A 27,912-nucleotide genomic window follows, 5' to 3' on the forward strand; every position below is an offset into this window, starting at 1 on the left:
CGCAGCCCCTGGGCCACCGCCCTAGACTGAGAGAGAGGCTGGGGCTCGGGCGGCGGCGGCGGCGGCTGCGAACTTGACCCTGTGGCGGCTGCGAACTTGGCCGGACGGACCCTCCGGTGAGGACCCCGGGGGGCGGGGGCGCTGCGGGGGGAAAGGAGGAGGGGGAGACGCAAGGAAAGGGAGGGGTGAGTGCGATCCGGAGCGGAACTGAGAGTGTAACTTTGTAAAGCTCCAGACTGAGTGCCCGCCAGCCTGGGGGTGAGAGCCTGTGAGCCGATGTGAGCATGGTTAGTGTGTATCCTTGGAAGCGCGGCTGGGACTGAGGGAGCACGCGGGCATTAGTGACTGCCTCACGGGCCGAGACGGTGGGGCTGAGGGTCCCCGTTTTGGTTTGTGTGACTTCTTGTCTCTTGGGTGGGCGTGAGAGTTTGGGACTGGGAGCCCGAGACTGCGTGGAGCCTGAATGGGGAGCAGACTTGCGTGTGTAGCCGCGTGAGGGAATGGGAATGTGTGTGACGGCGCTGGGTGCCCCGGCGTGCTTGGGACAGTGTGTGGTGGGTGTGCTCTGTGTGAGCAAGCTGGCCTTGCCTAGCTGGGGGGATGCAGCCACAGAGTCCCCTTTGTATTGGGCTTGAGGTAGAAGAGAAGGGAGGAGAGAAACTGGCTGAAAGGTCTCAATGTCTGGCTCTGGGGCAGGACTTTTTCCAGATTCCTGCTGGGGAGGGGTGTAGGTGGAGCCACCAGTGATGACCTACTTTTACCCAATTCCCCATATAATGGGAATAGAAGGGGTGAGACACCCCTCTCCCTTCCACATTCATACACACCCAGTCCCTGAACTCTTTCCAAGTCATTCAGAAGAACCAACCTGACCTGCCCCCTCCCTTTCCCCTTAGGGACTGGAGGTTCTCAGGTCTTGGCCTTAGGGAGAGTTTTTCTGCAAGGATCTACTGGGCCCCAGAGCTCCCAGATCCTTAAATCTTCCCTTCATTTCTTGGCACTCTTCCCCACCCCCACTCCCCCTTGATAGTTGATCTTGGGAGATCATAGGCCCGGTCCCCAATGGCCTCCTACCCAGCTTCCTCTCCACCTTTCTCTTTTTCTCTTCCTGCTTGCTAGCTGTGGGACATTTGGTAACTTCACTTTTCCTAGCCTCAGGTTCCTTTTCCATAAAATGAGGCTAATAAACATTTTACCTTCTCTGTCATTAAGTTATTTTATTGAGGAAGTACTTGATAAATGGTAAATTGGTAAAGACTTGCCATCGAATTAACATTTTGCCTAGACCTATTTCCCATACTACACCTCTTCTGTCTGGTTTATTCAGGCTGCCAAGTCTGACAGAAAGATTCTAACTTCCCCATTCCAGCCACCCTGCTCCTTCCTCCTGTCTTGCCCCTTTCAGAAAACTTGAGGAACTTTAGTTTTGGAGAAGACTGAGCACAAAGAAGAGGCAGTGGTCTAAAAGGGCTTGCTGAAGGCTGGATCACTAAAAGCCAGAAATCAGAAGTAAATCATGCGTTCCTCTCCTACCCTTAGGAATCCCTGGACTTACCCCTCTCCTAGTCCAGGCCCTGCCCTACATTCCAAGAAGGAATAGGGTTAGGCTTAAGAGGACCCTTGGGGCATTCATTCCTAGACACTGCTTGGCTTATCTTGGAAGCCTAGAATGTCAGTGTAAGTGGTTCAGGTTAGGGTGAAGGAGTCAGTGGACAGAAAGCAAGGGGACTGGACTGGAAGTCACAGCTCTGAGTCCTGTTCCCTTCTTTTTGCCTTTAGCTACTTTTCCCAGGCTGATGTCTTGATTCTTAAAGAACATGGTCCTCAGAATTCTTCTCCTTCCTCTTTCTACAATTCCATGTCTTTGTGGAATTCCTGTCTCCGGGAGCTTGGAGTTTCCATCTGTCCAAGAGGCATAGTACCATTCATTCATCTGCCTGGAGTGAAGGGGTGGGGCTTACTAGAATAAGGGACTGGGTTTCCTGGAGTACACCTCCTTTCGATCATAAACTTGTGTTTCAAATCTGGAGGCTTATTTAGGCATTCCCTTATTTTACAAAGGAGGAAACAGATTACAAAGGGGGAACAGAGAGGGATGGGGAGAGAGAGAAAAGAAAGGAGCGAGAAGAGAAGATAGAAGAAAAAAGGAGAGGAGGAGGAAAAAGAGAAAGAGAGAGAGAGAGAGAAGGAGAGACAGGGAGGGAGGGAAGGAGAGAAAGAAAGGAACGAGGAAAGAGAAAACATGGATTGGTTTGCCTATCACATATCCAGTTAGTTAAGGAAGTCTTCTACTTTCCACTTCTGTGCTTTAGCCAGCATAAGTAGTCTTAATGTAAAGCCATTCTTTTGCACATGGAAGAAACTCTCTTTACTGCTTAGATCAGGCAGGTGGTCCTCAGAGCATCTATTGGCCTGTCTTCTCAGTTAAGTCATGGCAGAGATGCCCTTTGAATACTCTATTGCTGGAGATAAAAAGGGAACAAAGAATACTAAGAACTGAAAGTTAGGACCTTAGAATATATAATGTAGAACCAAGAGGGAAGAAATTGTACTTTTCTAGGTACTGGGAACAGCACCCCTCCTTCCTAGAATGACAACCCTGTGGTTGAATTATCCTCCGTGCAGGCAATATCTCAATCACCCATTCAATTACTTTTGCCTCAGGTTAAAAAATTCCTTCTGCATAGTTCTGCATAGAGCAAAGGATGTTAGAATTTCAAGGAACCTTAGAATGTAGAATGCAAATTATAAGGATGTCATATTTAGGAGGGCCTTTAGGGACCATTTAATCCCTACTCCATCTGCTTTGCCTTGTGAAGAGATGAAGCCCATAATAGTGAAGATATTCACCTATAGAGCTGCATTTTTAAACTGTCTACTGTGTGTCAGGCACTGTGTCGGACAAATATTATCTAATTTGATCTTCACATCAATCCTGAAAATTAGGTATTATTATTAGCCCCATTTTACAGTTACACAGACAGAAGCAAACAGAGATTAAAATACTTGCCAGGGTCAGATCCTGGCTCTATCCACTGGACCACCTATTTTAAAAAATTAGGAAACACACATATATGTATATGTATTTATGTATGCATGTATGTATATACACACATGGATATACACATATACCACACACATATGCATGAAAATGTGCATCCATTCCTGTGTATCTTTGCCTGTGTGTTTTGCACATGTGCATCCGTATGTCTCAGGTGCCTGCCCATGTGTGTATATTTATATATGTCAGAACTGCTTGCTTGCGGGTACCCCAGGGCCCTCCCAAATTGGAATAGAGGGCAGAGACACGATGTACCTTATTATTGTAGATGTCTGAACATGTTTGCTAGAGTGAGTTCTAAATGACTAATGACCAGCAGAAAAAGTATGCCCCAGGCACCCTCTATTCAAGGGCTTGAGGTCCTAGGTCTATCACTTGGTCTATTAGCTGTGTAACTTTGACCAAGTTACTTAATCTCTCTGAACTTCCATTCCTTCATCCATAAATTAGGGATGAAAACATTTGTCCTTCCTCACATAGGACCTTAAACTATCAAGTTTATAGCCAGCTGGGTTGTTCATAGGATTAGTTGAAGTGGGTAGATGATGGCTGGTCTTTCTCTTTCATATTAGCCCCAGTTCCTCCCCAGGCCAGCTTCCATCATCCATGGGTGGTGCTGGGTTATAATTAGATGTGCCTGAGTTTATCTGATGTGCAGAGACTAAATTTATTCAGGTACAATTAAAGCTTCTTTAGTATGTCCCAGTGTGTGTGGTATTTATAGGTATTCTGTGACAGGAAGGACTCGGGTGGCCAGCTTACCTTTATGATGGCCTCCAACAACTTTATTGCAGATTTTGATACACAGAATCCATAGTTACTCTTTCTTCTCTTTATCCTCTGTGTTTGGGGTTTGTTCCCAGGGGAAAACCTGAATTTGAGCTTGATTCCTTGTGACCAGTTCTCCCATGAAAATCTGGGTAAGGGAGGATTAAGAAAGTATGATTTGAAATAATAATTTTGGATTATCTGTGGATTTTCGCTCTCTATCTTTCTCTATTTAGCCTATGTCCCCCTTTTCCTGTTATCTATCCCACTGGTACCCCTAATTCAGCAGCCAAGTATGCAGATTAACTCACAGTTTTGGGGGGGTACCATCAGAATTACCCACCCACAGGAGCATGGAAGAAATTAGGCTGAGCCCTCGGGAGAACCAGGCAGCAGCCCTTAAAGATGCTGAATGCACTCTTACACCCTCCCACTGAGTTGGGCTCCATTAGAGACTGGTGGCTTCTTTGGAGGGCTCAATTAGCACCTTCCATTTCCCTCCTCCTCTTACCCATCTCCCTCCTCCTCCTCCTCTCCCCTTCTCTCCTCTTCTTTCCTCCCACTCTTCCTCTACCCTCATTTCACCTCTTTTTCCTCCTCTCCTCATCCCCTACCCTATTGCTATAAATGCCCATACTGGGTGAGTTGCTGATCTGGTTGGCCCAGAGTACCGGGCTGGGAGGGACATGGCTGTGATTTCCAATCCAGGTCTCAGGTCACTGGTTACAAGTATGAGACACCTCCCTCCCCCACCACTTCCAAGCCTGGTCCCTCCTCACACATTCCAAAGCCTCTGAGTCACTGGGAGGGGCTGTGTCATACAGGAAATGGGGACCTAAAGACTCCCCTGGCCTTGGATTCTCCTGGCTGGAGCACCTTCCCCAGCCTGCTACCCAGGGCTCTATTCTCTGTCCCGAGCTCCCCACCCCCCTGCCCCAGAACTGGCTCCAGCCTCTAGACCTCCAACTCAAGTCCTTATATTTAGTTCTGTTTTTTCTCACAGTACACTCTGGGAAATAGCTAGTGTCAATATTATCACTCCTGTTTTACAGATGAGGAAATTGAGACTTAATAGGGAAGTTCCTTGCCTAAATTCATATAATTGCTCAGTATTGGAACCCAGGTCATTGACCTCCAAGGTCAGTGATTTTTCCATCATGCTGAACTGCTTTTCAGCAGAAAAGATGAGCAGTGATGACACAGATGGAGGGTGGGGAAAAGGAGGCAAGAGCTGCTCTATAAAAAGGTTTATAAAACCAGGATCCCTCAGATCCAGAACCTGGAATTCCCCTTGCCCTGACTCTGGAGACTGCCCTCCCCTCACCCCTTATGTACAGCAGTAACTAGGGTTTGCACTAGGGGATTTAACACAGGCTTCCGCAATTTAGGAGATGCTGCCAATCCTTGCTGAAAGAGAAATAGCCCAGCACCTTGTTAGAGGGAATAATTAGTAAAAATAGAAAGCTACTTGTTGGCACCTCTGTTGAAAGCCTCTCTCATTCTCATCCCATATCCATTTTCCTGAACCTCAGTCTTGAGCTGGTCTGCTTTCTGGGCACAGTTTGTGGTACTTTCCTAGGGTACTAAAAATCCTAGTAATAACTTTGCACATGTCAAGTCAAGTCAACAAGCATTTATTAATTGCCTACTAGGTGCTAGGCATTATACTTAGCACTAGGGACACAAAGAAAGGCAAAAGAATCTCTGTTCTCAGGAAGTTCACAGTCCAGAGAGATAACATGCAAACAGTCATGTACAAATGAGGTACAGACAGGATAAACTGGAAGCAATCTCAGAGGGAAGGCACCAGGATTTTTTTTATATAGCTTTTTATTTACAAGATATATGCATGGGTAATTTTTCAGCATTGACCCTTGCAAAACCTTCTGTTCCAACTTTTCCCCTCCTTCCCCCCACCCCTTATTACAGATGGCAGTTAGACCAATACATGTTAAATATGTTAAAGTATATGTTAAATACAATATATGTATACATATCCATACAGTTATTTTGCTGTACAAAAAGAATTGGACTTTGAAGTAGTGTACAATTAACCTGTGAAGGAAATAAAAAATGCGAGTGGACAAAAACAGAGGGATTGGAAATGCTATGTAGTGGTTCACACTCGTTTCCCATAGTTCTTTCCCTGGGTGTAGCTGGTTCTCTTCATTATTGAACAAATGGAACTGATTTGGTTCATCTTCATTATTGAAGAGAGCCACCTCCCTCAGAATTGATCATCATATAGTCTTGTTGTTGAAGTATACAATGATCTCCTCGTTCTGCTCATTTCACTCAGCATCAGTGCCTATAAGTCACTCCAGGCTTTTCTGAAATCATCCTGCTGGTCATTTCTTACAGAACAATAATATTCCATAACATTCATACAGACAATTTATTCAGCCATTCTCCAGTTGATGAGCATCCACTCAGTTTCCAGTTTCTTGCCACTACAAAAAGGGCTGCCACAAACATTCATGCACATACAGGTCCCTTCCCTCCTTTAGTATCTCTTTGGGGTATAAGCCCAGTAGAGACACTGCTGGATTAAAGGGTATGCCCAGTTTGATAACTTTTTGAGCATACTTCCAAATCACTCTCCAGAATGGCTGGATGTATTCACAGTTCCACCAACCATGTATCAGTGTCCCAGTTTTCCTACATCCCTTCCAACATTCCACATCTTTCCCTGTCATTCTAGTCAGTCTGACAGGTGTGTAGTGGTATCTCAGAGTTGTCTTAATTTGCATTTCTCTGATTAATAATGACTTGGAGCTTCTTTTCATATGGCTAGAAATAGTTTCAATTTCTTCATCTGAAAATTGTCTGTTTGTATCCTTTGACCATTTATCAATTGGAGAATGACTTGGTTTCTTATAAATTAGAGTCAATTCTCTATATATTTTAGAAATGAGGCCTTTATCAGAGCCTTTGACTGTAAAAATGTTTTCCCAGTTTATTGTTTCCCTTCTAATATTGTCTGCATTAGTTTTGTTTGTACAAAAGCTTTTCAATTTGATATGATCAAAATTTTCTATTTTGCAATCAATAATGATTTCTAGTTCTTCTTTGGTCATAAATTGGAAGGCACCAGATTAAAGAGGACTGGGAAAGGTTTCCTGCAGGTGGGGTTTAAATTGAGAATTGGAGGAAGGCAGAAGGCAAGATGAAGTAGAGGGAGTTCCAGGCATAGTTCCTGGGCATATTAATGCCCAGTGTCTGGAGATAAACTGTCCTAGATGAGGAATGACCAGAAGGCCAGTGTCACAGGGAACTAAGCTATAAGAAGTTTGGAGGGAGGAGAGAAAAGGATGAGTCTATGAAAAAGCTCTTTTCTATTTTCTATTTGATCCAAGAGATAATAGAGAGGGAGAAATGTGTAAAGACCAAGGATTCTTTCCAACTCCAACTGTAAATCTGGGATCCTATAGTGGAATAGAGAAGGAATAGACAGTAAAGTAGGCAAGTTGCCAATGAGGAAGCTGTTTTACTAGTTAGTTATTGTGGGATAGGTCAAAGGTGCGCATTCTGAGTTAGGGGAGTAGCCATTTAAGTGGAAGTGAGGGAATGGATGCAAGAGCTTTTGGGGAAGATATAATAGACTTTGGATATGGAGGGGAGGGAGAAAAGTAATTCTAAAGCTTCTGCCTGGGATGACTAGGAGGATGGATGGTACCTTCAAGAGAGGTGGTGAAGTCAGGAAGAGGGGAAAGTTTGAGGGGGAAGAAATGATGGCTTTTGGCATTGCTGAGTTTAAAGGGCTACCTACCATCCAGCAGTTCAGAATTCAGTCTAAGGGAGATGTGGTTCTGAGCCTCAGACAAGAAGATGGACTGAAAATAGAGATCTGGGAAATTGCTGCATATCGGTTTTTAGTTTAGGGTGGCCCAGTGCCTTCAGGGGAACTCTTGAATAGATAGAACTTGCTTTTTTGATATTTTGAAAGGGAGCATTGACTGTGTATAAAGCCACTCTTCCCTTTATGAGGAGGAGATTAGGGCTGGTGAAATAATCTGATTCCATTGGATTAGAAAGGACAATGACTCTCTCTATCCAAATTTTATTGATGTGGAAATTGAAATCCTGAAAGGGAGTTATTTGATCCAAGTCACATAATGGCTGAGCTGGAACTGGAGTTCTGGAGTGTGTTGATGTAACTCCCACCAAAAGCACAGGATGTGGCATTGCATTTCCCTTAGGTTTGGGGGGTGGTAGTTCCCATCTAAGGGAGAGGATTTGGGGACCTAGGAATCTAATTTGTAGTTGACCCTTTTCAGGAACTTTGAACCTGAAACAAGGTCTCAAAACCATTGGAGGTAGGGACAGTAATGAGAAAAGGTAGGGAAGAATGATAGAGCTAAATGAGATGGGGAAGAGAGAAGGGATTGAATGAAGGAAAAAATGGAAAGAGGTGAACTTGAGGGAATGAACATGAATACACGAGGAAAATAGGAATGAGGAAAAGCAGAAGGAAGGAAGGGTAGGAAAAGGAAGGGCAGCAGATAAGAAAAAGCAGGTGTTTAGTAAATAGATGTTGATTTGTATTGTTGAAGGAAAGAAAAAGGATTAAAAAAAGTAAGGAACAAGGTACCAGGGGAGTTTCGAGGAAGAAGAGACCACCAGGAGATACACTATAACCTCCTTAAGGATAGCAACTGGTCCTTTTTCGCCAATATGTCCCCAGGACCTAGCACAGTATAGCACACAGTAGGTTCTTAATAAATGCTTGCTGCTGGATTGATTGCCTAAAGCACTGGATTTGAGGTCAGAAAAGCCTTGTTTCATGTATGTCTAGACAAGTCAACTAACTTCAATGTGCCTCATCTGTAAACAGGGAATAATAATAGCACTTACTTCACAGGGCTGTGGTGAAAATCAAATACATAATTATGTCTAGGGCTTTGCAAACTTCAAGTTTTTATGTAAAAGTTAGCGATTCTGATTAAGACTAAAGTGAGAAGGGGAAAGCATTGACTTTCCGAATCAGGTATTCTGGTACCCCATCCCTGGAGGTCTCACTCCAACACTTCAAAGGTTTCTGGGCTCTGAAAGCCAGGACTGAAGGGGGCCCTGCCCGGGAGGGAGTGCGTTTGGAGTACAAAGACTCCCCAATCACCGTGAAAGAGGTTGGTGAGCCCCTGTGAAAAGGCGTGTCCAAGGCAGGCCCTTCACTTAGACAATAGGTACCGGCCATGGGGAAAGCTCAGGGAAGGGGGGAATGGGACGCAGGTGTGGACCTCAGCTGTGCAGGGTTGCTTTTAAGTGGGCCCCGGGGAAGGGCACAGACACCGAGGAGGCTGAGGGGGCCCCTGGGCTTTACTCAGAGTCAGTGCAACATTGCTCTTTGCCTTCCCTCCCGCTCCTCACCACCCCCACTTACATGACACAAATCCAGGTCTTTCGTTCCTAAGTGACAGGCACCCTAATGACGGTCACACCCGCAGACAGACACCCCAGTGACAGTCTCGGACACTGGCGTTCTCACTGACCCAGGCAAACCAGGACACCGCCACAGTTAGACCCACAAGGACACACCCACAGACGCACCAATGGTAACCCCGGAATCATCAGAAGCAGTCGGACAGATTCACTGGGGACACAAGCACGGACACAGCCCACGCCCCTGTAACTGTTTGGAACACCCCTCCCTACCCTCTCCCCGAGCCTGCAGGGCTTGCAAAGGAGGCTGGCGCTGGGGAGGGAGGGAAATCCCCGGGCTGCGCCCCGCCCTGTGAGTGCGCGAGTGTGTGAGTGTGTCTGTGTGGCTGCGCCAGGCCCACTGTGGTTGGTATGCGGGGGGCGCTGTGATGAGCTCACTGCAGTCTGGCCGATAATGAGGGATGGGGCTGGGGAGGGGCGGGAGGGACGGGGAGGGGACCGGAGGCAGCAGCGGTAGCGGCTGCGCTTCCTCGGAGCTCAGAGCTAGGAGCTCAGAGCTCAGCATCTCAGGCTCCAGCGCCGGGCGCGCAGACAGACCCAAGACTCGGTCCATGGGCCTCCCCTGCTGCCGCTCCTGCTGCTGCTGCTGAGGAGGAGGAGGAGGCGGCGGCGGCGGAGAGGGAGCGGCCGGCAGGCAGGCGGGGGCCCCGGGAGCCGGCACCATGCTGGGCTTGGATATGTGCGAGCTGGGGGCGCAAGTGCTTGAGCTCCTGTGGCTGACGGTGTGCGCCAGAGGTGAGCGCCTGAGGCCCGGGTCTGGGGCAAGGCTGGGGACTTTAAGGGCTGGGGCTACTGGGGCAGACACTCATGCCAGGGGTTTGGAGGGGGAGTTCCTGGGGAGACACCCATGCCAGGGGACTTTGAAGAGGAAGACACCGGGAGACACCCATTCTTGGAGGGGAGGACGTTGGGAGCCACCCATGCTAGGGGCATGGAAAGGGGGTTCACACAGGGAGCCACCCATGCCAAGGGTATGGATGGGGGGGGTTCACATTGGGAGGAACCATGCCAGGAGCATGGATAAGGGGTTCACACTGGGAGGCACCCATGCCACAGGACTTGGGGTGGGAGCATTGGGAGACTACACCCATGCCAGAGGACTTGGAGGGTGGCATCTGGACAAATGCCACGACAAACACCTGTGCTGGGGAACATGGAAAGGATGTACCTGGGGAGGGGAACCAGGAGGATACTTAGGCCAGAAAGAAGAACCTAGGAAAGGTGAGGGGAGGACTCTCTAGGTGGAGACACAGTCTGGATTAGTACCTCCCGGGCCCTGTCAGTCCAACCCCTCCCCATGGTAACTTTGGAGAGGTGCCCGCTAGAGTCATCAGCAGCCCAACCTCCAGCACCTTCCAGTCACTGAGAACGCATCTTTCTGGGGTGGAGGCTCTCTAGTAGAGATGAGTTGGATCGAGGCGGGGGCTGATTTGTGGCCATGGAGGGATTGTGGAGGAAAAAGTGCAAAGGGTCCCGTCTTTCCCATCCCTCTTGAAATACCCATAGGAGAACTGGGAGCCGCAGGTGAGGCTCCCACTATCCCCTCTGGCCTGGGAGGTGTCTGCATTCATTCCCTTGGGTAGAGGAGGAAGCAAAGATCTGCCACAAAGAACCCCTCCTCCCCGAGCCTTCTGGTTCCAGAGAAGCAAGGCTATCTGCAGGTGGTGGTGGTGGGGAAAGGAAGTGTGGGGGAAAAGATAAGAATGGGGTCTGTCTAGGACAGAAGGGTTTGAGAGAAATGGGAAGCTGTGAAAAGGGAAGGCAGGGGTGAGATTTGAGGAGGGACAAGGTGGTAGTGATAGGGAGAGGGGATTTCATTCAGGAGAGAGAAAGATTTGTTTAGGGAAGGGTATTCTGTTTCTGTATTGATAGTTCCTTATTTCTGTGTAGAGAAGGGATCTCTGTTGGGGTTGGGTCTGCATTGAAAAACTGAGTCTACTGTATTAGAGAGGGAGGAGGAAAATTGTTAGTATTTCTGTATTTGGAAGGAAAACAAGCATTGTCATGTTGTGAAAAGCTTCCTCCCAGGGAACCACCCAGGACCCACCATTCATGATCCCCAAGAGCAGAGCAAAGACAGACATGTCTCCCTGGGACTCTGGTCATCAGGATGGGGCTAAGGGATGGGAGAGAGGATGGATTGAAACAGCTTGAACCCAAGCTTTGACCCAAGATCCTTGAGCATTGGAGGAACTGGACTGAAGAAGCTCCTTCTTAACTCACTGTGAGAAGGGGCCCTGGAACTATGGGAATGCCATTCAGCTCAATAAACATGTATTATGCCCTCATTTTATGTTAGGCACTGGGGTTACAAAGACAAAAATAAAAACACTTCCAGGTTTTTAAGGAGTTGGAGAGAGGGAAGATTGTAATGTGCACATAAATTTAGATACAAAGTCATTTTAGAAGAGAATGAACACTTAGTCATTTAGGAATCCAGAAAGCCCTATGTAAGAAATGGTACTTGAGGTGAGTCTTGAAGGTAGCCAGGATTTTAGAAGGGGAAGAATTCCAGGTAGGGGAGGAGGGGGCGGGCAGCTGTGCAAAGGAGACTGGGCATGAAATAACATATATGGAGAACAGTTTGTGGGCCATCTTGCCTGGAACAGGGAGATTGAAAGGGTAGAATAAAATTGGCTTGGAAAGGTAGAAAGGAAACCAGTAGTAGAAGTTAGAAATGTCAGACTGAGTATTTTGTATCTTAGCGGCAACAAGGAGCTACTGAAGATTCTAGAGTAGGGAAATGACATGGTTATATCTGTATTGTAGTAGTATCAATTTGACAGCCATTTGGAAGATGGATAGACATCAGAGACTGAATGCAGGAAGATCATTTTGGAGACTTTTGCAATAGTTTAGACAAGAGTTAATAAGTCTCTGAACAAGAGTAGAGTCCCTTAGGACTAGAGGCCAAGTGGAAAAAAGGAAACAAAATCAGGAGATGTTGTGGAGATGGAATTAAGAAGACTTGGCAACTGACTGGGTATGAGGATGAGGGAAAAGTTAAAGTTAACCTAACTAAGGTTATAAACCTGTGTGGCAGAAGAATGGTTTGTGGTCTCAATAGCAGTCGGGAAGTTTGGAGGAAGGATGATTTAAGGGGGAAGATAATGAGTCCAAGAGTTCTTTCATCATTTAATATGAATTCAGTTTTTAACATAATTAGTTGGGAAATATCAAGGGGATATTCAAGTGGAGATGCCCAGCAGACAGTTGGTGATTTGGGACTGGAACTCAGGAGAGAGATTAAGGCTTGGCTATATATGTATATAGATAGATAGATTTGAGAGTCTTCTACAGAGATGATAATTGAACTCCTGGGAACTGATGTTAGACAGACAGAGACAAACTAGGACAGATAGAGGGAGGGGAGAGACAGGCAAATAGATAGACATGGAGGGAGGAAGTCAGAAAGAAGGAAATGGGAGAGAGAAAAGGAAATAAAGGAGCATGACAGAGAAGAAGAGATAGAAAGAGACACAGAGAGAAGGGTCCAGTTTCATCACTCCTTTTCCCTAGAACCATAGGAAGTGAGCTCAAAGAGTCCCCTGGAAAAAGACAATCCCCAAAGCACTGTGGGAAAGAGCTCAGTTCAATTTCAGTAGTCATTTATTAAGTCACTACTAAGTGAAAGGCACTGTGCCAGGAGTTCGGAAACAATGCAAGCATCTGCCCTCAAAGAGGTTATATTATCCCAAGGAGAAGTGGGAGTTGCAATGGGGGTAGCCTGCTGTGATATAAGAGGTGATGAATGAAAAGGAAAGATAACTTTCCTAAGATATTTGGAGAGACAGAGAAAGCAGCATTATCGGGTAGAGCAGGGAAGAATCTGAGCCGACCCTTGAAAAATGAGAAGGATTTTTTGCTGAGAGGCAGATGTGAAGAGGGGGTGACATACTAGGAATAGGCCATAGTAAGAGGAAGTGCCAACTTCTTGTTCTAGAACACTGTGGGCAGGTAGTCCCAGGCTTCCCCTGGTCACAGATCTGGCCAGCCCTTGGGAGTGAGAGCAGGTGCTCAATTGTGATTCTGAGAGGATTGGTTGGGAGTGGAGAGGGCAAAAGTGAGACCATGAATTTTTCTGCTCCAGTGAGAAGTCTGGAATAATGGAGAGAATGGGGACAGGATGGGAATCTGCCTTGCCCAAACTCCAAGACTTCAGAGTTTGTAGTTTCAGATACTCCCCTTAGGTTCTGGGGAGAGATAAATTCCCAATTCAACTCTCTAGAGTGTGGAGTGAGCCCAAGTCCATCAATTAACAATCATTTATTAAGTACTTGCTGTGTGCCAAGTAGTATGTTAGGGCCTGAGGATACAGGAATAAAAAGGAAACAGTTATCTCTTAGGTTTTACTGGGGGAGACAACACATACATATCATTATATACAAGATAATATTGGAGGGGATGTGACTAGCAGCTAACTCTTTGGATCAAAAAAAGGCTTCATGTGGAAAGTGATAGACTGATTCTATTTACCCCTTAGTTTTTTTAGAGGAAGCATTGTTCAGAAAATTGAAATAGTTTGCAGGCACAACACTGGATCGACACTCTTAAGTTTCTAACCATGTCAACTCTTCAATTCAAGAAGTTTCTGCAGCACTCAGTTTCCTAAATATAAATCATATTTGGCATTTGCATAGGGCCCCTTGTCACTTCTGAAGAAGATACAGGCTGTACTCCCCTCATGCCTGGATTATTGTTATAGCCTCTGGTTGTTCTGCCTCAAGTCTCTCTCCAATTCCCTTCATCCTCCATTCAGCTGATCATGTCACCGCCTATTCAGTAAAGTTCAGTGGCTCCATATCAAATATAAAAGCTTCAAAGGCCATCATAAAATGCCTGACACATAATAGATTCCTAATAAATGCCTGCTGATTAAGTGAATTTAAAGCTTCTCATAATCTGGTTGTACCCTTGCTTTCTAAACATTTTACATCACTCCCCTACATCCCAGTCAAATTGATCTATTGACTTCATCCCATGAATGACTCTCACCTTTTGTTTCCATACTTTCCTCAAACAGGCCTGTAATATTCATCTTCCTTATCTCTGTCTCTAGGAACTCCCAGCTTCCCTCAAGGCTCAGTTCAAATCTAAGACTTCCTAATAACTCCTATTCCTCCAGCCCTATTAATGCTGCTCCTCTGATACCATGTATTTACTTTGCACATATTTTGAATTGTCTGTGTATATGTGGTTTTCCCTCAGTAGAATGTAAGCTCCTCAAGGGCAGGTATTGCTTTCAGTTGTTATCTTTGTATGTGTTCCTAGTATTCAGCACAGTGTTTAGCATGTAGTAAAAAGTTAATGCATATTTCTGAATTTAAATTTGAGAAAGTGATATCATGCTGTAGCAGCAGTTAGGATTGCCTCTCCTCCTCTGCCCCTAGTCCCCTCTCCCTAAATTGTTGCTGTGGTTGGGTCTGGTGCCAACTAGCCTCAAAAGGAAGGGCACAATTTCTTCAACAATTTCCTTCCTTTGAAACATGTTTCATTGACACCTGGGGAAATTTTCTAGGTGGTGTCACGTCCCAGAAAGTAGCATCTTATGAACAGAGGCTGAGGTTTAGGCTTGGGGTTTGTAGAGAGCTATGATCTGTAACTAGGTCTTTTTCTATTTAGACAGCTGAATTTCAGAGTCTCTTCACTTTGTTCCCCCGGCTGTGAACAGAGAGATGTTCACCTGCTTTGATACTAGTTTTCTTGGATAACCTGGAATTGATAAGATCATGCACTGGGAACTAACGATATAATTGCATGGCATTTAGTAAGTGCTCAATAAAATGAATAGGTTATTGAAAGAATATTTGGGAAAATGAAGACTTAAGAAAGGACTTCATATGTCCTGGAGCGGAAGGACCATCTAGCCCAACTGCTTCATTGAAGTGACCCTCCAAAGGTCACACAGTGATTTTGCAGTACATTCAGAACTACAACTAAGATTTCCTGATTCCAGTTTTTCTACCATACTCCTTCCTTTTAAGGGTAAGCTGAGAAAAATACAAGATTATAGATCTACAATTGGAAGGGACCGTAGAAGTAATTTGGCCCAACCACTTTAAAATATATATGTATACACAGAATCCATATCCATATACAGATATGTATATACACACATATCCAAACACCTTAAAACACACACACACACACACACACACACACACACACAATACACAGATACACCCACGTATAAAAGCCATAAATTGGTTTAACCATTTTGGAGAACAACTTGGAACTGTGCCCAAAGGGCTATAAAACCATGCATACCTATTGACGCAGCAATATCATCACTAGGTCTGTATCCCAAAGAAAAGAAAAAGGACCCAATTATACAAAAATTATCTATAACAGCTCTTTTTCTTGTAGCTAAGAATTGAAAATTGAGGGGAGGCACATCAATTAGGATGGGGTTGAATAAGTTGTTATATGATTGGGATGGAATATTATTGTGCTTTAAGAAATGATGTTTTCAGAAAGTCTTATAAAGACTTACATTAACTGATGCAAAATGAAATGAGTAGAACTATTATACACAGTAACAGCAATATTTTATGATCATCAACTGTGATAACTTAGCTATTCCCAGCAATATGATGTTCAAAGGCAACTCTGAAGAAGTTATAATGAAAAATACTATCCACCTCCAGAGAAAGAATTGAGAGAAGTCTGAATGCAGCTTGAAATATACTTTTTCTTTATTCTATTTTTCTTTGGGTTTTTTTTTTTTTTTTTTTTTTTGGTCTCTGTTTTCTATCACAGTGTGACAAACATGGAAATAAAACAAACAGATTAGATAGATGTGATAGATTTTTTTTTTTAAATAACAAAGATTTATTTTCTCTCTCATTGGACTATGAACATCAAGGAACTATTCCCTGGATGTATGGGGAAAAAAATAACAAAACCCTTCCAAAAAATACCTATAGTCAAGCAAAACAAATTCCTGCATTGACCATAATCTAAAAATGTACATTTCATTTTGCATCTTAAGCCTGTCAGGAGATCCATAGCATTTTTCCTCACTGTGGGTGGTCATTGCACTGATCAGAATACTTAATTCTTATTATTAGTTAAATCTTTCAAAAGTGTTTTTTACAATATTGCTGTTATTATATACATTGTTCTTTGGGTCTGCTCACTTTTTCTGTATCAGTTCATACAGATCTTTCCAAGTTTTTCTGAAATCATCCCTTTCATCCTATTTTACAGCACAGTAATATTTCATTATATTCATATCCCATATTGTTCAGTCATACCCCAATTAATAGACACTCCTTATGTTTCACTTCTTGGCTACTATTAAAAAGCTGCTGGCAGTGTTTTTGTACATTTTCTTCTTTCTTTAATGTCTTTGTGGAACAGAGGCCTAGTAATGGCATCATTGGATTAGGGAATATACAGATTTTAATGATCTTTTGGGCATAGTTCCAAATTGATTTTCGTTGGGGCAGCTAGGTGGTGCAATGGATAGAGTACCAGCCCTGAAGTCAGGAGGACCTGAGTTTAAATCTGGTCTCAGACACTTAACACTTCCTATTTGTGTGACCCTGGGCAAGTCACTTAACCCCAATTGCCTCAGCAAAAACAAAACAAAACAAAAAAACCCAAAAACCAAATTGATTTCCATCATTGGCTGAACCAGTTTGTAGCTCCACTAATTAATTAGTGGATTAATGAATCACCTTATTTTAGGAATGAGGAACATTATTAGGCCTAAAAAGGTTATGGAACTTATACAAAGTCACATAGAGCTGAGCCTTCTTACTTTAAAATTAGTTCTTTTATTGTGCTGGCTTGCTTTCCAGAGGGTCTGGTTGGAGAGGGATTGGGTAGTCAGAGGTGTGTGTGTGTGTGTGTGTGTGTGTGTGTGTGTGTGTGTGTGTGTTGAAGAGGCAACAAGGGGCCTCTTGCTTCAGAGAGCCCTTCCTCCATTTATGAGGCCCAAGCATTTGTGCCAAATGCCAAAATAGGCTTCTAGTGGGAGGTGTTGGGGAGAGGGTATATAGACTTGAGATTGAGGGAAAGGTGGTTTGGCAGTCCTCACAATAAGGAATTTTTCCTCCCAAACCATCAGAATAATCCCTTGATCTTTTTTTTTTTTTTAAATTTCAGGACAAAGGTTAGGACTTATAATAAAAATAGCTAGCACTAATAGAGCCCATTAATTTTTGCAAAGCTTTCCCCATATATTACCTCATTTGATCTACAACAATTCCAAGAAGTAGGTGCTATTATCCATTTTGCAATCAAGTCAAGCATTTATTAAACTCCTTTTGGATAATTTGTAGATAATCTCAAAGGGGATTGAAGTAAACAGAGGCTGTGATTTATGCAGGGTTACACAATTAGTATCTTAGGCAGGATTTGAACTGTGGTCTTTCTTGTGGCAGGAATAGCATTCTACCCACTGTACCACTCAGCTGTCTGAAAAAAATTTTTTTTTCCTTTTGTTTTACAGACCTCTGGATCACTGCTTTTTTTTTTTTTTTAATTAAAAATCTTAAAAAATTTTTAGTAGTTTTAAATTTTTTTCCCAAATACATGCAAAGATAGTTTTCAACATTCACCTTTGCAAGACCTTGTGTTCCAAATTTTTTTTCCTCTCCTCCTCCCCCCAACACAGCAAGCAATCTGATATAGATTAAACATGTGCAATTCTTCTAAACATATGTCCATATTTGTCATGTTGCACAAAGAGATGAGATCAAAAGAAAAAAGAACACGGGAAAGAAATCAAACCAACAAACAACAACAAAAAGATGAAAATATTATGCTTTGTGAGTCACTATCTCTTTACCTTACAATGTCAAGTATTAATCTTGACTCTATGAGAAGCAGTCTTCTCCTTCCTGGACCTTGGAAAGGGTGGAACAATTGTAATGGCAGTGGTTTTTGAGTTGAAGGACCTGTTTCTGATGCTTACAATGTAATATCTGGCAAATTATAGCCTCTTGCAGCTTCTGTTTCTGAGTGACTTTGGGACCTGGGGAACTCTTCCAGGATTAGATTATGAATTTCTAAAGGAAAGGACTTAGAAAGCCTGGAGCTTATTTTGATAGGTGATATCATGACACTAGACCTTGGTAGTCTCTCCCCCTTCTGATAGGCTAGCTGCATCTCTAGGATGATGAGTTTAATTCTCTTTGAGGACCTATAGTATGACCAGCCCAATGCTCAAGAGATCCCAGACACAGAGGAGGAGCTCAGTAAAAGCTGGGCAATTGAATGTTTACAGTCACAATGGGAATATTCCTGCTGGAAGGCACCTTAGAACAAGGAATGATGTTCTAGCCCTCAATTCCTCTTCCTCAAACTATCATGTATGACCAGCCACAGGGATACATGCTTGTAATGCCAGCTACCAAGAGGGGTCTCGAGCTCCAGAGTTCTAATGGTGATCTTTAGTCCACATGATGAAACTCCTGCTCCCCCTTTCCCCCCTACAGGGACTAGGTTGCCCAAGGAAGGTTAAATTGGGGGCACTGGATGGTACAGTGGATAGAGTACCAGCCTTGGAGTCAGGAGAACCTGAGTTCAAACCCAGACTCAAACATTTAACCCCGGCCCAATCACTTAACCCCAATTGCCTTGCCAAAAAAAAGAAAAAAGGAAAAAAAAAAACAAAATAAAACCAAAACATTTTTATCCGTGACAATTCTGAAGGACATTTGATGAAAAATCCTCTCTATACTCAAAAAAAAGAACTGATTGTGTCTGAATACAGATTGAAACATACTATCTTTTTAAAAACTATTTTTATTGAGTTTTTTTTTTTTTTTTTTTTTTTGCAAAGGGGGAGGGAGATCTAGGATTTTTTTTTTTTTTTTTTTTTTTTACAACATGACTTTTATGGAAATGTTTTACATAACTTCACATGTGCTTTCTTACTGGTGGCTGGGGATGGGGATAAGGGAAAGAATCTCCAACTCAACATTTTAAAAACAAATGTAAAAAATTTTTTTTCCAAGAAAGGTTGAATTAGTTCACGTCAGAAATGGAGCATGTCAACATTTCTGTGCCAGACAGTAGTGGAACTGAGCCCTTTCATAAAGAGACCCAGTCTTAAAAATATATGTATTTGTGTGTTTATCATGTATATATTTAAAATTTTTTTTTGGTTGAATTGATTGGTTGATTGTTTTTCTTTCTTGTGTTCTTTTTTCTCTTTTGAAATGATTCTTTTTATGCAGCATGGCAAATATGGAAATATGTTTAGAAAATTTTGGAAAATATTTTCCAATGTAAAGATAGTTTTTGACATTCAGTTTTGTAAGACTTCATGTTCCAAATTTTTCTCCCCCTCCCCAAGACAATAAGCAATCTGGTATAGATTAAACACGTACAATACTTTTAAACATAATTCCATATTACTCATGTTGTACAAGAAAAATCTCACCAAAAGGGAGAAAGCAAAAGCAAACAAACAAAAAAGGTGACAAATACTGTGCTCCACATTTAGTCTCCATAGTTCTCTTTCTGGATGTGTTTGACACCTTCTATCTCAAATCTATTGGAATTAACGCATGTACTTTTTACATGTTGTATCTACTACCACTCCCAGAAGAATTTAAGCTCCTTGAGGACGGGTCCTGTTTTTCTTTTTATCTTCATATTCTCATAACCTTCCACTGGGACCTATCTGTACAAATAAATGCTTATCAGATTAGATTACATAGGACCTTAAAAGGAAGAATATTATAACTGGGAAGGGCCTTGGATACGATGTAATCCAATCTCCTCATTTTGTAGATAAGAATCCTGAGGCTTAAAGAGAAATGAGATATCTGAAGTTACTTCCTGACTTCCTAGCCCAGGCTCTTTCCATCATAGGTCTCTGAGCTTACAGTTTGTTAGAGAGAACTTGTCCAGTCATTTCAGTGTGTCTGACCCTTCTTGATCCCATTTGGGATTTTCTTGGCAGTGATACTGGGGTGGTTTGCCATTTCCTTCTCCAGTTCACTTTAATGGTGAGGAGACTGAGGCAAACAGGATGAAGTGACTTGGGGGTCACCCAGCCAGTAAGTGTCTGAGGCCAGATTTGAACTCAGGAAGATAAAGACTATCTTCTGCACCTTCCAGCTTCCCAGGAGAACTTAGCTTAGTGTCAGTCTGGGAGGGCTTTCTGGAAGAGGTGAACTGTGTGACAGACAGGTGAAAGTGGAGGGAAAGAGAATGAAAGGGACAAAAAAATTTCGTGGAAAGTTAAGGTGCCCCCGGGCCGGAGAAGAGGATGGCTGTAGATCACATACATGCAGACAGGCAGAGAAGCCGTGCATGGAGTGTTAGGCATTGGAGACAGGAAGATCTGAGTTCAAATGCTGCTTTGGATATTTCCTAATCTCTATGACAGAAGGCAAATCATTTAACCTCGAAGCCTCAATTTCCTCCTCTGTAAAATAGAAATAATAATAGCACCTGCCTAGAAGGATATTAAGTATCAAAGGAGATAACAAGTAAAGCATTTTGTAAACTTTGAGATACCATATAAGTGCTAAAGGCTATTATCATATACTTAATTACGTGTGCTAGTTAAAATGTAGCACATTGAGGGCAAGAACGGTTTCAATTCTGATTTTGTGTCACTCCCTCCCCCTGCACCTATAACAGTATCTGGTACATGGTAAGTGCTTAATAAATTCGTGTGGGTCTATTGGGTAGATAGGAGAGGCTGGGTTGTGGAAGTCCTTGAATGCCATGCTCTGACAGCATCCCAGGGTCCCTCCTCCCTATCCGACAATCTTCCTTTTCCTCTTCCAAATAGATTTCATGGCGGACAAGGAAGGCATCCGGGCTGTCCATGAGGAAGACCTGGACGAGGTGGACTTGGACTACAAGGCCCCGGAGAAGAAGACTCTGCAGGAGATACAGCAGCTGGACCAAGATGATGAGAGTCTAACCAAGTACAAGCAGGCCCTGTTGGGGCCCATTCCTGAGGCTGTGGGTAGGAGGCTGGAATTGGGGCGGGTACACCAGCCGGAGGGAGCAGAGGCTCAGGGCACTGGGGCTGGGCAGGCACACTAACCTGAGGGAGCAGAGGCTCAGGGCACCGGGGCTGGGGGGGGCAAACCAGCCTGAGGGAGCAGAGGCTTAGGGCACCGGGGCTGGGGTGGGCATACCAGCCTGAGGGAGCAGAGGCTCAGGGCACCAGAGCTAGGCAGGCACACTAACCTGAGGGAGCAGAGGCTCAGGGCACCGGGACTGGGCGGGCACACCAGCCCAAGGGAGCAGAAGCTCAGGGGCACCAGGGCTGGGTGGGCACACCAACCTGACGAACTAGAGGTTCAGTTCTTCCAACTTTTAAACCAGTGTTTTATTCACAATGCCATTCACAAACAGCCGATCCAGACCCACCTCTATTCACCTGTAACTCACTAGTGTCTGGCCAAACCCAGGTCAGGAACAACTCAAGCCAGAGGCAGGAATGAGACCCTGATCCTGGAATGTGGTGGCCCCTTGACTCAATTAGGGCTCCTTGGAATTTGGGAGGAAGTGGGTGTGTGTGAAGTGTTATTTAGCCAAGAAAAGAGCTGGTTTGTAGGAGGAGTTAAAGGAAGCTAAGTGCATAGTGTTAGGCCTAGAGTAAAGACCTGAGTTGAAATGCAGCCTTAGACTCTAGCTGTGTGCTCTTGGACAAGCCATTTAAACTCATCTATTTTAGCTTGATCAACTGTTAAAGGGGATAATACTAACACTTACCTCCCAGGATTATTGTGAAGAGCAATATTTGTAAAATGTTTTGCCAAATTTAAAGCACTATATAAATGCTAGCTATTATTATTAATGTGAATTAACTATCAATTATTAATGATTCATTAATATTAATCACTATGATAAACTATTAATTATTATTATTATTAATTCATATAGAAGAAAGAGATCAGAATTGCTCTACTTGGTCCTGGAAGACAGAATTGAGGGCAATGGGTAGAAGTAAGAGACAGTTAAGATTTCAGCTCCATATAAGGAAAACAATTCTAAAACTATGAGGGAGGGCAATGGAATAAGGTTCTTGGAGAAATGCTGAGTACCCCAAAACTAGAGATCTTCAGGCAAGGGTGGAATGACCACTTGATGGGGCTGATACTGAGGGGATTCCTGCTCGAATACAGGTTGGTCTGAGGGTGTGGGGGGGGTGTCTCTGAGGTCTTGGGATTCATATTCTAGGAACTCTTCCAGCCTCTGCTCCAAGTTCCTGAGCTCCGTCCTGGCTCCCTCAGTCACCTGTCTTGTGGAGGGCTCTGTTCCCCCATTCAAACACAGATAGTTCCTTGAAAGGGCCTGTCATCTTGGAGAGAAGAGAAACTTAGGAAGGGGAGTGGAATGACAGGACTCTGGGGGAGGAGAAGTAACTATATCTCTAGGGACTAGGAGCCAAGATGTGGCCAAAAAGAGAAGGAAGCCCCTTCTGGAGAAGCATTAGATTGTAAGCTCAATGAAGACAGGGATTGTTTTTCCCTTCTTTTTGTATCTTCAGAACTTAGCACAGTGCCTAGCACCAAATGTTTATTGACTGACTAAGTAACCGGCAGGACACAGCAGAGGCTCAGGATGAATTCAGTCTAGTAGACCAGCAAGCATGGATTGAGCCATCCAGGGTATCCAGTCCTACTTAATCCTCACTGGGTCCTGTGGGTTTCCTGGGCCCTGGAACCAATCCAGGTTCCTGTGTATACAGTGGGAGCTTACTAAATATTTATTCTACTGAACAGACCTTTGCTCAGAACCAGGGTTTTCACTTGTTAAACTTCCCTGACCCAGACTGAACCATACCCCACAAGCCTGTTCCCTCTCTCTCCTGAACCACTGCGTTCAGAGATCAGTTGTAGCCCCACCATTTAAAAGTTAATGACTTCGCCACTGTGGACTTGTCATCATTTTAGAAGTCTGTTTCAAGCATCCCTTTCCTTCTTGTTTCAGCACCTTCCAGACCCCAGAGTCATTTTTTTAGGTTTTATTTATTAGACTTTATTTCTAGGCTTCAGGCTGAGAAGAGGCATTGTGATATAGTGAATACGGGATTGGCTGTGGACAAAGGAAGGCAAGGATTTGGATCCTACCTCTGACCTAGCCTACCTGTGGGGTGCAAACAGTGACCTAATCCCTCATCTGGAGGCAATTTGCTAGGGAGCAATGGATAGAATGCTAGGCCAGGGTCAGGAAGATCTGAGTTCATGAGATACTTGGTAGATGTGTGGGCCCTGGACAAGTTATTAAAGTGTTATGTACCTCAGTTCCCTCAATTGTAAAATGCAGGTAATAAAAGCCCCTTGGGATTGTTGTAAAGATAAACTCAGATAATATTTGTAGGATGCCTAGAACATCATAGGGCCTCAGGAAATTAAGACAGAGATTCTTAAATTTAGGTTCATGGACCCTCCTGAAGGGATGGTGATAAATTTCAGGGCATCCACAAATTTGGAAGGGAAAAAGTACATCTTTCCATAAAATTGATTTTCTTTGTAATTCTAATTATTCCATTTTATGCAATTAAGACTATGATTCTAAGAAGTGTTTCCTAGACATTACCAACTGCCAAGGAGAGTCCAGGATGCAAAAAAGATGAAGATCCCTGATTTAAGATTCTTAAATTGGAGCTCTGCATCTTTTTAATGGAGATAGTTTACTTTACCTCAGGACTCTAGACACTAGTCTAGTCAGGGGGTGTCAAATTCCAATAGAAAAGAGATCTACAAATCACACATAAGGATTTCCATGTGCAAGTTGACTTAGAAAACCACATTATTAACTATTGTATTTTTATGTATTTTTGTTAAATATTTCTCGATTGTATTTTAGTACAAAGATTGCAATGCTTCTGGATTAAAGGGTTTGACTTCTGGTCTAGAGCAAACAAATTTACAAAGAAAAGAAAATATATAAATTCTGAAATGATACATCTAAGGAATATAAGTTCCAATACTTGTTCATTTTTATCTTCTTATCTTCCCTTTCCCTCCCTTTTCTTCCAACTGTTCTTGGCACATTGTAAACATTTAACAAAGACTTGTTGATGTGAATTTAAATGAGTTGAAAGGAGGGCACTTAGACATGTGAATAACAGAAATCTACCTAGTCCCAAACTTCCCTTGCTATTATATCTAGCTTAATTTCTTGAGGCTCAGCGATCATGGTCTGAGGTCTAGCCCATCTGACTGCCTTGTGGTCCCCAGTGAGAACAGTAATGTCCCTTGAAAAGCCAGTTTTTTTTTAAATTCACCTACTTAGACTTACTGCATTTAAACAATTGGTTCATTTTTTCATTCCCAGAATCCTCTTCATGGCATGGCTAGGGGTGGTGCTCTGCCCTTTGTATTATGATACCATTCCTTTTGCTAATTAGGTAGCTAGCTCCCTTCTGCCATCCAGGGAAAAGTAAAGGCACAGCTTGTTCAGACAGGATTTTTCCTCACCTTAAAAATAAAAATCAACTTACTTGACTCATCCTTCCCTCCACTGCAAAGTTCATAACTGAACCCCATTCTTTTTGTATTGGACTCGGTAGGAGACAAACCTTGTTTTTTAGGGAGTTTCTTAATAGAGAAAAATAATCATACTACAGAACAGTAGGGGTTGTGGGGGTTCCCAGGATGGAGAATGAGTGGGGATTGGGAGAACCGAAAAAAGATTTCCTGAAATAGACTTCAGCTGGGCCCTAAGGGATGTAATCAGCCAGAGGAAGAGGGATGAGGGTATTCTGATAACAGGAAAGAGTCATTAAGTAGGGTTTACTGTTCTCCTCTCACATATAACACCTATTCCCAACTACTCTGCTCTTTCTGTACTCCAGATCCCAGCCTCCCCAATGTTCAGGTGACAAGGCTGACTCTGGTGTGTGAACAGGCCCCTGGACCCATCACCATGGACCTGACAGGTGACCTTTCTTTCTCACTTTGTGTTGTGTGTTATAAGGGAGAAAGATGGGAAGAAAAGAAGCCCATGTCTTCCCTTCCAGAAAGCTTCCAATGTGTCTGGGACACAGCTCCACAGAGCACCCCATACCTCCTTATCCCACCTATAATCCCTGGGCAGTGAGGGCCTTTTACCCCAACCCTCTGGAAACCCCTATCTGTTCCCTGAGGTCCAGGAGAAGGTAGCCTGACACCTAGCCCTGTTTTTCTCACCTCTACAGGGGACCTGGAATCTCTCAAGAACCAAGTGTTTGTGCTGAAGGAAGGCGTGGATTACAAAGTGAAGATTTCCTTTAAGGCAAGACCCAGCTCAGATCCCCATCCCATCCCCAATGTCTCTTGTAACTGGTGTACCCTCTAGAATTCTCTCTCCATACCCTAGCTGTGAAAATGATTGATCCTTTCTCTGAGTCCTTTCCCCTTAAGCCCAAGCTTGGGGGGATCCTTGGTTGCCAGGTATGTTGTTAATGTGGGGAATGCCCAGAAATCTACCTGTTTTGGTTTTAGATTTCCCAAGTGTTCTTATTTGTTGCCCTAATAGGAAACCTTAATTTTATATCATTTCTGGTTCCACACACATGGACAATAACCCCCTTTCTTTTACTTTTTTCCCCTCAATAGTATTTTATTTTTTAATTAAATGTAAAAATAGTTTTTAACATTCATTTTTGTAAGATTTTGAGTTCCAATTTTTTTCTCCCTCTCTCCCCTTCCCTCTCCTCAAGACAGCAAACCATCTGATATAGGTTATACATATATAATACTTTTAAAGATATTTTAATATTTGTCATATTGTGCAAGAAAAATCAGTCCAGCAGGGAAAAAACCATGAGAAAGAAAAAACAAAAACAAAACAAAAAGGTGAAAATACTATGCTTCAATCTGTATTCAGATTCCATAGTTCACTCTGGATGCGGATGGCATTTTCCATCCCAAGTCTATTGGAATTGCGTTGTCAAGAAGAGCAAAGTCCATCACAATTGATCCTCATAATCTTGCTACTGTGTACAGTGAATGGTCTCTTGGTTCTGCTCATTTCACTCAGAATCAGTTCATATAAATCTTTCCAGGTTTTTCTGAAACCAGCCAGCTCCTCATTTCTTATAGAACAATAATATTCCATTACATTCTTAATTTATTCAACCATTCTCCAACTGACGGGCATCCACTCACTTTCCAGTCCCTTGCCACTACAAAAAGGGCCGTCACGAACATTTTTGCACATGTGGAAGACTCCTTTTCTTTTGATTTAGACCATACTCTCACTTGCCTGCAGGTCAACAAGGAGATTGTCTGTGGCTTGAAGTATCTGCATCATACCTACCGCAAAGGGCTCCGAGGTGAGGCAAAGCTTAGACACTGGAGTGAGGGTTGAGGGTCTGGCATCCCCATCGTGGCTTTCCTTAGAATTTCCTGGGGCAGAATCCTTTATTGGATCCCTGAGGGAGAAAGGGGAGAAAGCATGCATGGTCTGTGACCTCAGGATCCCAGCGTTCCAAAGAGAGAGCCACTATTGTTGGGGAACACTTACCCTGAATGGGGGGATGTGGGAATGGTCTTGAGTCTGAGTGGGGAGGCACGGCAGTCTCCGTGGACAGCTCCTGACCTTGTCTTGCCCACAGTGGACAAAGCCATGTACATGGTGGGGAGTTATGGGCCAAGGACAGAGGAGTATGAGTTTCTGACGCCCATGGAGGAAGCCCCCAAGGGTCTACTGGTTCGAGGCACCTACCGCATCAAGTCCTTCTTCACGGATGATGACAAAACAGACCATCTCTCCTGGGAGTGGGACCTCAACATAAAGAAAGACTGGAAGGACTGACCCCTACCCCACCTGCCCTGTAACCCCTGTCCCACCTGCACCTGCCTCAGCCTCCATTGGGGTCTAAGGTCATCCTTGGGTCAGGACATCCCTGGCCAAGTTGGCAGGGACCTTGCTGAGGGGCTGAGAGCCCATAATTGGAGCACTCAGGTGTGGGTCCCTCCTTCCTTTATCCCTCCCATTCAGGGCCTTCCTCTGGCCCCCAGCAACACCCTTAGCCCGGGAAGGGGCTGCCTCCAACTTCTTCCCCCTCCAGCTCCCACCCATGCCTAATCCCTTCTCCTTGGAGGTTCCCTCCTGGGGAACTAGCACAATTCCCCAACCCCAATAGGGATTCCAAAGCATCTGACCTGAACCTCTTCCTCCAATACATAACTCTCCTAGCCATTCAAGCTCAGTAGGAAGGGGCAGTTCCGCCATTTTCTCCCTCAACCCCATCAAAAGACCCTCTTGTGTCTGTACCAGGTGATCAAACCCTGACTCTCATCATCCTCTTCCCCTGGTCCTCCCCACTCAGGGTCCAACAGTCATATTCCTGGAGGAGGCTTCCAGGGACAGGTGGGAATGGAGTGGGATGGAACAGGTGGGGAGCAGGAGAAGCCTTCAGCCATCCCTACCCACCTGCCGGGCGCTTGTGTCTGGAACCAAAGCTCATCAGAATTGCCTTGTGTCCCTTGCCCCTCGCCTCTGACTGGTCACATTCCTGTGGTGGCCCTGGCATTGCTGGGCTGGGCCGCCTGAGAAGGAGGGACTGTGCTCCTGCCTGTCCCCACCCCTCCCCTGGGCTGTGGGGCTCCCGTCCTTTCCCCCACTTCCCTGCTGTCTGTGTTGGCAACTGTTCCCATTAAACTTCAGCAATTTCTGTCTCTTGGCTCGGGTGTATGTCTTGAAGAGCCCCCATCCCTACTCTTTCC

General features: G+C 44.1%; 1 protein-coding gene across 3 annotated transcripts; it reads left to right on the plus strand.

Moving 5' to 3' along the window:
- ARHGDIG (Rho GDP dissociation inhibitor gamma) lies at positions 1-27,869 on the plus strand. 3 transcript variants are annotated; one of them, XM_031945699.1, is made up of 6 exons: positions 1-116; positions 21,030-21,209; positions 25,056-25,139; positions 25,398-25,474; positions 26,453-26,516; positions 26,799-27,869. In XM_031945699.1, exons 2-6 carry the CDS (start codon positions 21,035-21,037, stop codon positions 26,996-26,998), a joined length of 600 nt encoding a protein of 199 aa, XP_031801559.1. In that variant the 5' UTR covers positions 1-116; positions 21,030-21,034; the 3' UTR covers positions 26,999-27,869. The 3 variants fall into 3 exon arrangements, with proteins under 3 accessions (XP_031801559.1, XP_012398664.1, XP_031801558.1); XM_012543210.3 differs by lacking the exon at positions 1-116 and adding an exon at positions 232-287 and having other exon boundaries at positions 26,799-27,864; XM_031945698.1 differs by lacking the exon at positions 1-116 and adding an exon at positions 9,750-10,003 and having other exon boundaries at positions 26,799-27,864.
- The last annotated feature ends 43 nt before the right edge of the window (positions 27,870-27,912 follow it).

The sequence above is a fragment of the Sarcophilus harrisii genome, chromosome 1, assembly GCF_902635505.1.
Source record: "Sarcophilus harrisii chromosome 1, mSarHar1.11, whole genome shotgun sequence".
Classification (NCBI taxonomy): domain Eukaryota; kingdom Metazoa; phylum Chordata; class Mammalia; order Dasyuromorphia; family Dasyuridae; genus Sarcophilus; species Sarcophilus harrisii.

Bases quoted from the DNA above. Each gene is read 5' to 3' on its own strand.
- ARHGDIG (XM_031945698.1), top strand. From the start codon at position 9,931: ATGCTGGGCTTGGATATGTGCGAGCTGGGGGCGCAAGTGCTTGAGCTC. The intron at 10,004-21,029 runs GTGAGCGCCTGA...TCTTCCAAATAG, and splicing joins GCTGACGGTGTGCGCCAGAG to ATTTCATGGCGGACAAGGAA. The intron at 25,475-26,452 runs GCAAGACCCAGC...ACTTGCCTGCAG, and splicing joins AAGTGAAGATTTCCTTTAAG to GTCAACAAGGAGATTGTCTG.